Source organism: Opisthorchis viverrini (genome assembly GCF_000715545.1).
Source record: "Opisthorchis viverrini unplaced genomic scaffold opera_v5_1, whole genome shotgun sequence".
NCBI lineage: Eukaryota > Metazoa > Platyhelminthes > Trematoda > Opisthorchiida > Opisthorchiidae > Opisthorchis > Opisthorchis viverrini.
In genome coordinates, this window is record NW_008751657.1 from 2,035,576 (window position 1) to 2,045,639 (window position 10,064).

A 10,064-nucleotide genomic window follows, 5' to 3' on the forward strand; every position below is an offset into this window, starting at 1 on the left:
AACCTGGAGGACCAGGAGACTGTGTTCGTCAGACCTCTAACCATTGACCAACCTGGTATGAGAGACTCTGTGAGTGACGCGCGGACACCCCCCAGTATAGCTCAATGGGTCTCCGAGGTACACAAACCGCCACACCACGGTAAGCTCCAGTCTCTTCGTGATGGAGACGAATTTGCCCTTAAGACAAATACATTCATTTGCAAATCAATTTGGCTTTCACGGGTGACTCAAATGAATCTCTCGTTTCTGATCTTCTTCAACTGAATGTGCTGCACACAGGCCACCTCATGTTTCAGTTGGTACGATATTTGACATATCGCTGTCGAAGAGTTTCATCGACCTTGTGAGTAGTTTCCTTTATGAAAATTTACTCTTACTTCATGTACGTACTCCATACATGTTCACCGAGAAACTCGAACATAAGGCATACGAAGTGCTGAAGTAAACAAGCAAAAATGTTAGGATTCCTGAACATCTGCAGTGATCACTCTGTGGAGAGAACGGCTAGCGCGATAGGACGCTGGAACAAAGGCTGATGCAAAGCTTTCTTTCCATCCAAAAAGTTAATCGGCAATGATCGGTGTTGTCCGTTGAAAAGCAGTGGAGCTACCATTAGGTCAAGCCTGGATAACAACGATGTTAGAAACTTCAGATGCTAGCGTATGAGAACGAACGAATTAAAAGGATATCAGTAATTGGGTGACGCTGACGATGTCGCGTAATAACTGAGAACCTGATCTACACCCGTGGAAGAAGCCAATGCTGAGTACCGTGCTTCACTGTTACCAGATATGTGAAACGTTGGCCAAGGACAGCATTACCAAAGTGATCACGGTTTAAACGAGGGTTCTGACATCAAACAGTTCTTAGCCACCAAAAAAGCGCACCCCTGACACGCTTGACGGTAAAGCTTCTGGATAGACAACAACTTGTCTGCAAACTCTGCCAGTCACATTCTTGACTATCGAACGATACCTCACGCGCCATTGCGCGGCCACCACTGGACAAATGCGCAGAGGGACAGCAGTATTCCCATTTACATTCGGGAAAAGCGACCAACCGCAAGGGCGCGATCACCCAATATTCTAAAATTCATGTAATATCGGTTGCTGGTGTAAAATGGAAACCCGACTGAAACAATAAGGCAAACTTACATTCAGGCTCGGATCACCAAACTGCGTTTTCAAGACGCCTTGTGACTCAGCTACAGAGGATGCATTCAGGAACAAGTGGACAGCATCTAGTGTGACCAACAAGTAGGCAAAGAAAACCGGATTGTATATGACATCACTACCGCGCAAATTTAGCAACCAGGCTATTTCATCCAATGTTGAGATGGCTAATAACGAAACCCGCTTGGGGTCCATTAAAACACGGATTCGTTGCACCTTCTCTTGCCACGTTTGTCCCGCGAATGAGATTGGAACATTAGTGATAGGATTTGCCTTCCGAACAGGTCGACTGCACTGTTCTTCTGGGATTTCAGACATTTTGTCCCATACAAGGTCGATCAGATTAGGTCCAAGAACATCCACTAGTCGGCGGGACTCTGAACGAGTTGCATTGTCCGAAAAATCGCCACTGGAAACCACTTCGAACTGCGCTTCGTCCAGTTCTCTACGGTATGCCTGGATCTGCAGGTAAGGTATCTGTTTGGGATCGAAGCCGATCCTGGATCCCGGTGGAGTGTTCCGAGAGAGCCAAGTAGCCTCACTAGGAACATCAGGGAGACCTTTCTTCATGAGAACCCAGTTACCATCCAACTCGTGAGAGGCCTAAGACAAAAGTAAAGTCCGGAAAGAGACATTTCTGCGTGCGAATACATACTCCAAACATGCGAATGCAATGTTGAAAAATCAGGTCACTGTAAAATTCGCAAAACAGGCAATCTGATCATTGTTACGAAATTCGTGATGGATTAAGAGGTTTCAATCAATAGTTACTTGCTGATGTACGAGATTGTCCATAGACAGGAGGTATGTCTACACGTCGGGTCATGGGTATCAAATCAAGTCAGTGCAACTGGACAGTTGACACACAGTGATATTGAGTATCATTTAAGTGCTGTTTCTTGACATCACTCCCCAAATGGGCAATAGATTCTGTAAGCACTTCGTTTTTCTTGGGTATTTTATACGCTATCTGTTGTCGTCAACCCGATCAGGGCGTCTTGGGAGCTGTTGTTTGATCCGCCTGACTACCATCATCATAATCAACTGATGCTTCAAGTTGCAGCACACTTATGTCTGCGGGCTGCATGCACTTCAACGCTGCCAGTAATCAGGTCAATTGGTGCTAACTCACCGACCTAATCTCAGGACCTCTGCGACGGTGAACGTCAATTTTTGTGCGCTCACTAATGCGGTCGACTGAATTTTAAGCTTTGTTCGGACAGCTTAGCGGCCTGCCCAATAATCGGTCCCTGGCAACACTCTCGAACTGCTTGTTAATGAAAGACAAAGCAACCGAATAGATAAGATTGGGCACTGCATGGGTGCATCCACGTAGTGATATGTTGCTGCTCGAGGCAAAATCACGTGTGAGAGCGAGCGCGTGAATTGCTCGAAGACTGAGAAGCCGGTCATTGTTGGCGTTTATAGTCCAAATACCAGGACGTCCGGCCACAAGCGAGTAGTCTCGACAGACACATTTACCGAAGTCTCCCAACATAACCTAACCGGCTTTCGAATTCGATAAACTTCGACGAAAAATCGCCATTGTAGTCGCATGAAAAGTGCAGTGTTGGAACGTATGTATTGGTCATGATCATTTAGGTTTGGAACATCAGCCTATTGCTCAGTGAAGTAAGACGTGGAGCGATGTTATGGAGTTTTATGTCAAGAATTTTCTTGCTGTGATCGGACAGGGCAAAACCGGTGCATTAGAATCAGCTTGCTGAAGACTATATTGGTTAGCCAGCCGTAATTTTAATAATTCCCCTGACCCTCTGCAATCGCTCAGCCGGATTGCCAACAAACAACGCAGCCCTGGACAGTGAACTTGGAACCCCCGAGGGCTTCAGAAGTAAGTGAGTGCCTTTTCTTCCCACAGGCTCACAGATCTGCTGGTCCTGATTAAGGTTAAATTCTCAATAAGTGTTTGTTTAATATATTCGTCTCTATCTATCTCAGCCATCCAGAGTCAACAGTAGTGTCCATTTTAAAAAGGGTGCTCGCAGTGAGCGTGCCAATCACAGAGGAATTAGATTCAACCCCATTGTAACCAGGCTCATTGCGTTGCTTATCCCACGCCGTCTTATACGAGCGCGTGAATAGGGCACACGGGAACAACAAACATGACACCGGCCCGAAAGACTGCGTGAACTACATCTCCACACTCCTTCATGTGTTAGGGCCGCGATATGTGCAGAGGTGCTCCGAAATCTAGGTGTTCTTTGACTTCAAGAGTGCGTTCGATTATGTCTACCGACTTGCTCTTTCAACATACCTGCACAACAGGGCACACCGCGTGAGTTTGCGCTTTTTGCATCCAATTGTGGTTGCGTGAGTGTATGGTAAGCCCTCCAGAAGCTTTACTAAAAGCAGTTGTGTCCGACAAGGATGTCTACCCTCTCCATGTTTGTTTCGTTGTCATTGATCAAGTAGTAAAGCGAACTCTGAAGTCTTTCCAAAAAGATGATATTGATATCCCTCTGAGAGAGAACCTTATCAACCTGAAATATGCAGATGACAATTTTCGAAGAGAAGGAAGCCTAAGCATTATTAGAAAATCTGACCAGTCATCTGGTTCTTTGGCTTGTGCTTCGCACTCAGAAAGTGTATAGTCACATTGTGGTCTTTGAACGTGGCTGTAAGAATCCAAAGAATGATACTGATACTATACGTATATCGCATTAGCTCCGATGTTAGCTACGAACGAACAAATATCAAAGGCCAGCAGTGCTCTCCTAAATTAGGACCACTTGTGGCATCAAAAAAGGCACATTACCGCGTCTCACAGGACGGGTGTGGCAGACTGAAATGCAGGCTGTATTGTTGTAAGGATGCAAGGATTAGCTGCTTCGGTAGGAGGACATAAAACATCTTCGGGTCTTAGGCCGCCGACGTCTCAGAACTATGGCTGGAATCGCCCAGAATCAGCAAATTTGTAATGAGGGAACGGGTATTTCGTGAAGCGGACGGTATTTCACTCAAAGAATGCATTGAAAAATTGCAAGCTAAGTAGCTAAGCCATGCACTACGCAAGCCGAATTACCGTCTACCGATAAGAGGATTATTTCTCGTCCCCAATTTGGAGTGACACAGACCCAGAGGTGGACGGAATTTGACACGACAGAAGGGGATGGATGATGTTCTCCTTCCAGTACGGGATAGACGTGACTCTCTCTGTGCTTGGCCGTAGACACTGAACGATATCGCGACTAACCAATGTTGGTTTCCACCCAGTTGTCTAAGTGAGTGTTAAATGTCCAAGACGTTTCTGGTAGTCCAGGGTACCCCTCCCTGTCCCATCTGTTTCTTCTTTCAATTACGAGGTTTTATTCTAGTAAACTGGCATGGTTGTGGGGTAATCAATCACAAGTGTTTCCATCTGGTGTTGCCGATGGTAATGAGAGAGCAAAATTGTGTCCTCTCAATGCCCGGTCTGTCCTAGGGGTGATGCATCCATCCGAATAGTTTAAAAGGGACCAACCCTGCGTAACCGTATCTGAAAGAGGATCCCTGCCATTCGGACGAAAATTGTCACGAGACTCCAATCACATGTGCGTAACAGGTTCGTCTTCACGCTGTTTTCAGACACGCAATAGTGTGAAAACGTATGAAAACCCGGTGCACGGAATTTGTGTCTTGGCCTCTGTTCGGATGGTATGTTGCGTCATTGGAATGATGAAATTTGAAGGTTGTCCCTTAAAATACACCCTTGATCTGTCGTACCTACGGAATCGACGTGGGGGCTACTAAGTCATCGTGCAAGACACCGTCCACCCGCATCCTTGGTTACTACAATGGATCTGTGGATCATAGTTCTTAGGTGTGCATACTTGATATCTGTGGGCGTGTTTCAGAGACACAGCATACATCTATTTTAGGGGAGTATATGGTCTCGGTGAGCATTGCCTGCTTGCAAATTCGACAGAGTACGGACATTAAGGACGCTTATGTAGAAAGGATCTTGTGGTTTTAGCAAGGTGCTATTTTGCTTATTGTTAGTATCCAGCGGGGTGCGCGAGGTACATAAACCAGGTGACTAAAAATCAAACAATCCAACAACTTTTGCTTCTGTGTTGGGAAGTCGTTGGGGAGGGACATAGATGGACAAGGAATTGTGCAGGAAAAGGATACTTCCCAGCCGTCCAGCCTGAGGAACGGGGCTTAGTTGAGGTAACTCAGCTTAAGCTTTGACTCAAAACTCTGACCCATGAAGACGTAGAGTTATGTTTGGAGACTCTGTCCCAAGCCTCTGACTCAAACGTGTGACCCGAGAGGCAGCAGTTGTTCAGATCTTATTGGGAACCCGACTCAGAGCCAATGACTCAATAATCTGACCTATTGGGATGCACGGGGCTGGGCAGAGAGTAGGGCATTAATGTTTCACACTTGATGAGGCTGTGGACAGGAAGTGCCTTTAGAGCACCATCAGACTTTGTGGTTCTAGAAATCTTTTGACCGTAGTGAATAACGCGCCGGTGGTCACGGTTAACCGTTTGGCAATGTGTGCGGTTTTTAGAGCCGATCTGTTATATCCCTTTTGGCCTCGGAGAAAGCTGACATTACTGCTTCGACAAATATAGACATACTGGGCGTCTGAGGGGAACACTCTACTACATTCACACTCCCATCGCAGAGGACAGTACCACTTTACTCCTAGACCGCTTCGTATTACGATTACGCGTAGCACGGCATCTCGCTGATCTTGACCGGACTGCTTCCCTTTGACCTTCCTGGCATGGTTGCACCTTGTAGAACGAGGTTCCGGCCAATATGACTCGCAGGATCCTTGCAGCACACAAGCCCGACCACTACGTCAAGATGGCAGGTTAAGATCTGGACTCCGATGAGAACAGTATTATCCGCATACTCTCCAAGTCTATCACTTGGAAACGACCGATAATGGACGGTACCTTCCAGAATTGTTGATTAGATAGACGATGGAATGATTCATTGTCAAAACGTGCGTCCTTTTTTAAGCTGAAGGTTACGATGGCGGGAATCCAGTCAGCTGGACTCAGTTCTCCAGTCGAAACGTTCCGTGGTAATAAACTTAGAGACGATCTTTTTTCTTCAAACAAGACTGAGGCCGAATTGTCAGGAACCTCACTGTATTTCAGGCGCTCGAGATCCTAGGTGAGTTTAGTTGGCGAAGAGGGTACCAGGTTCACACACCAAGGGGCCTGGGCGGCAGATGTAGCACTGCTTGAAATCTCAGACCCAGAGTTTCTATCATATGCTTGGAAGCAAGAGATTAGGATCCTCGCATACTGACCAAAACAGTAGTTCCCATACATGGCCATGCAAAATAAACTCTAACCCATCACCATACTATGTGGTTATCCCAAGGGATAACGCTTCGTTATACGTGCTCGTTGGCGACAAAGAAAGCTGAGAACAGGTACAGTCACACATTCAAGACCATGGATAACGGGCACATATCACGAAGTAGCATGCAATAAACAAAGTAAATGTAGAATGAGATGAACACGCACCTGCAGGTGGTAGCGTCCATCGGCCCACAACGCGGCCTTATCCAGGGTCACAACTGTTGTGCACACAGAGCCAGTAAAGCCCGAGAGGAACGAATATCGTCTATCGGCTGGATCAACATACTCACTAAAGTGCTCATCCTCCGAGTGTAAAATGTAGGCCTGCAACTGACGGGACCGGAGGAGACTACGGAATTCGGTGAGGCGATTCAGGGTAGAAATGGTTCTCATGGTAGGGAGGCTGAAAGCGAATAGACTAAGATGAAAGGAACCGCGAAAATTTGTAGTGCAGTTGAACATATGGTGGTGAGCAGTTTCGATAACGAGTACATCGAAGCGAACTGACATGAATTTTAGGTGCGCATTATTTATATAATCTTAGACTGGAGTGAGCTAACCACTAGCACGAGTGACCGTTGACCATTTGTAGACTTTCCATCAGCTTGTGATGAATAGGCAACAAGACTGTAGTGACGGGCTCCTAGTGTGTTCGAGACTCTCAGAAAATAAGGTTTCAGGATTCCGGTAAACGTTTACCACTGATGTTATAATGTACAAACTAATCATCTTATTTTCTGTGGTGAATGGGGAAACTAGCGGGCGAGTAGTGGTGCACAAAAGTATAAATAAGCCCTTCAGAATATTTGATTTGTGAATGCCGTCCAGAAGGGTGCTCTGAGAGAGGCCATGAATGCGGTGGATAACATGAGGCCAGTTTAAATCTCACTACTTTTCGGTCATATCCAAACCCAAGCCAATGTGCATCGCACTGTACGGTGTTCCTGAGGGTAGGAGATCTAGTTAAGTAGTTTTGAAAGACCAACATAGACTGTCCATGTGTCCTCGAGGTAATCGCTTTGGAACACCTTCCAGGAAAATGGGTGCTCGATGGAGTACATTCCCAAATGGTCAATTAGAGTAGAATATGGAGTGATTCCCAACGCAATCGCTGTGCATTTGGTCCGCACCGGTCCCCGAGTAGGCCTCGGGGCAAACACATTCAAAGTCCCACGCACGGTATCTGATTTAGGCTTTAGAGCTGTTTTCATACGTAGAGACGATAGCTATCGAACTTCTGATCCTAGATCCTTTTACATAAATGATTCGTTCAAATGCCCAGGGATGCTTCGGGTACCTGTAATCAATACCGATGGCGAACACCGGACTAACAGAACGACTGGTATGACATATATCCCAGCTGTGATTTTTTACTGTGCAAATACTGACTGTGATAATTGCCCCTACTACATATCCAATTTTACTTAGGCGTCACTCTGCTTTGTGTCTAATTACTCATCAGTTGTGCTTGAACTCCAAATGCTTTTAGTAGTTAAAAGTGATCTGCAGTAAGCCAGTCGATGAGGACCCGAAGACAATTTTCGGCCTCGATTTAGTAGCCGTCAACGTCACATTAGGTACCATTTTCAAGAAATCATACTACACAACTCAATGTACCAATACACCCAATAGCATCTTCGCTCATACAAGACGGCATCCCAAAGGCTCGCTTCTGTGAAATACCATCAGCAAACAATGGAAGGTCAATGATTAAACACAATCAGTCGTCCTCATTGAAACCCGCCATAAAACCGCACTGACATGCTGAATGACGAACAATGCGTGGAAATAGGGAAGAAACATAGCAGTCTATAAAATTATCAGACACGCCCTGTGTAATACGCATGTTCGGATGCCAAACAGAATGCCTTTCCCAGATGAAGAGGCACAAATATGCATGAATACGATCCTTGTATTTAAATTTCTATTAACATGAGTACAACTGAAGGGAGGTTAGAGTTGTGAGGCACGAGTTATTCATTCCATGGTGAGAAATGTAGAACAGATTCATATGAAGACGAGTTAGAACGATGAACGTTCGATTGTTCGGAGGAGAAACGGGGAGGCGAAACCGGGATCCTGAATGATTAACGAGCCTTGTTGACATACCTGATTAAAATGCAGCAATAACAGTTTGAATAGATGGGCAGCATACTAATGTCTATTGTGAAGGGAATAGTGGACACTGAAACAACCCGTCTCTGCCAACCTGTAAGCGAAACGTTTGAACCACAACCAATGTAATTTCTAACCTGAAAGCACTCACAGTAAGCACGGTGGAATAAAGCGACGATGATTGGGAGATACCGGCACGAACATTCGAGAAGCCGAGTCATATATGGCATCCCTCCCAAGATACCCATACTCTATCTCCAAATAGACCTTCAGGTCGGCAGGTGCCTGCAAAGGAATTCCTTCAAACGTGCAAGGACGGCAAGGGAGGATAGCACTGATGGGGAAGGGCTTTTCCGAACAATTATAAACACCTGGTATATTCCAGTTTACACGAAAATGGGTGTTCGGGTAATCTGGGTGTATTGACAAAGTAAAAAGATCCACATGAACAAGCGAAGGGTCAGAAGAAACATTTCTTACGATGCGCTTGTTCTTACCAAGCAACCTACTAGCCTCTTCAAGTCCCTGAAGAGAGAAGAAGAACTTTACTCGTTTGCAGTCGGACCCGTTATAACGTGCCTCTTTGATCTCTCCATTATCGTCAACGCTCAGCCAGCGCTTCATTGTCGTTCCGGAACTGAAATCTAACCGAATAGGAGATACAGAGTCTCGGAAGTCCACATCATTGGCATTATATATTCCTGAATATTCAGTACCATTATCCAGACAAGCCCGTAAAAGCCGTGTGAAAGTGCCTCGGGAGGTCGAATCGTATTCGATAGCAGCAAGATCAATATCACTATCACGTTCAATCATTTTTCCATCCTCGCGATAGACACCCAGTGCAGTCCCTCCATAAACAAATGGCTCAACTCCAGCCACTTTACAAAACCTTAAAACCAAAGTTAGTAGATGCACCCTTAATGACTTGAGAGAACGATTCATTCTCAGCTGTCGCCGGAAATTACGAATAGAGCAAGTACCCCACATATCAAAGCTGATGGAGGGCGGGACATCATCCCCAGGACCGCATTTGTTAGTTTCGTCGAAAAGAACTTGAAGGAAAGCATTATCTTCACTCTCCATAGCTAGAACGATGGTCGGACGGAATATACATGCTACGGGAGTTCCAAAGTCAAAATCTGGATCAAACCGGGCAGCTGAAAAAGATCACAAGTATAGTGGACTAGTAAACGTAGAAAACAAATGAATGAGTAGAAAAATTAAAAGTTCATGGTCGGCCTTGCAGATTCGTGCATTGGCCTCATCCGTCACAGTACAATGAGAACTAGTACAACTTCCAAGCCATATAAAACGATCCACAAATTCCAATGCCTCTCCTTGGATTGTAAGTGGCTTCTTCAGGGATTGTATCATCATCATCGACAGCATGACATCAGTGTTCAACACCGATGCTTCACTGCCGTACCAGGGATTGTATGACCGGAAG

The 10,064-nt window shown here is 45.6% G+C and overlaps 1 protein-coding gene across 1 annotated transcript in view; it reads right to left on the reverse strand.

The window, feature by feature from the left end:
• The window catches only part of T265_00029 (hypothetical protein), a gene marked incomplete at both ends in the record, with an annotated part of 26,350 nt that extends 16,650 nt beyond the window's left edge, over positions 1-9,700 (reverse strand). The window contains 3 exons of the mRNA XM_009163686.1: positions 1,155-1,775; positions 6,665-6,902; positions 8,766-9,700. Of these exons, the coding sequence (XP_009161950.1) occupies positions 1,155-1,775; positions 6,665-6,902; positions 8,766-9,700 (1,794 nt within the window). The remainder of the gene's footprint in view (positions 1-1,154; positions 1,776-6,664; positions 6,903-8,765) is intronic.
• Positions 9,701-10,064: the final 364 nt, after the last annotated feature.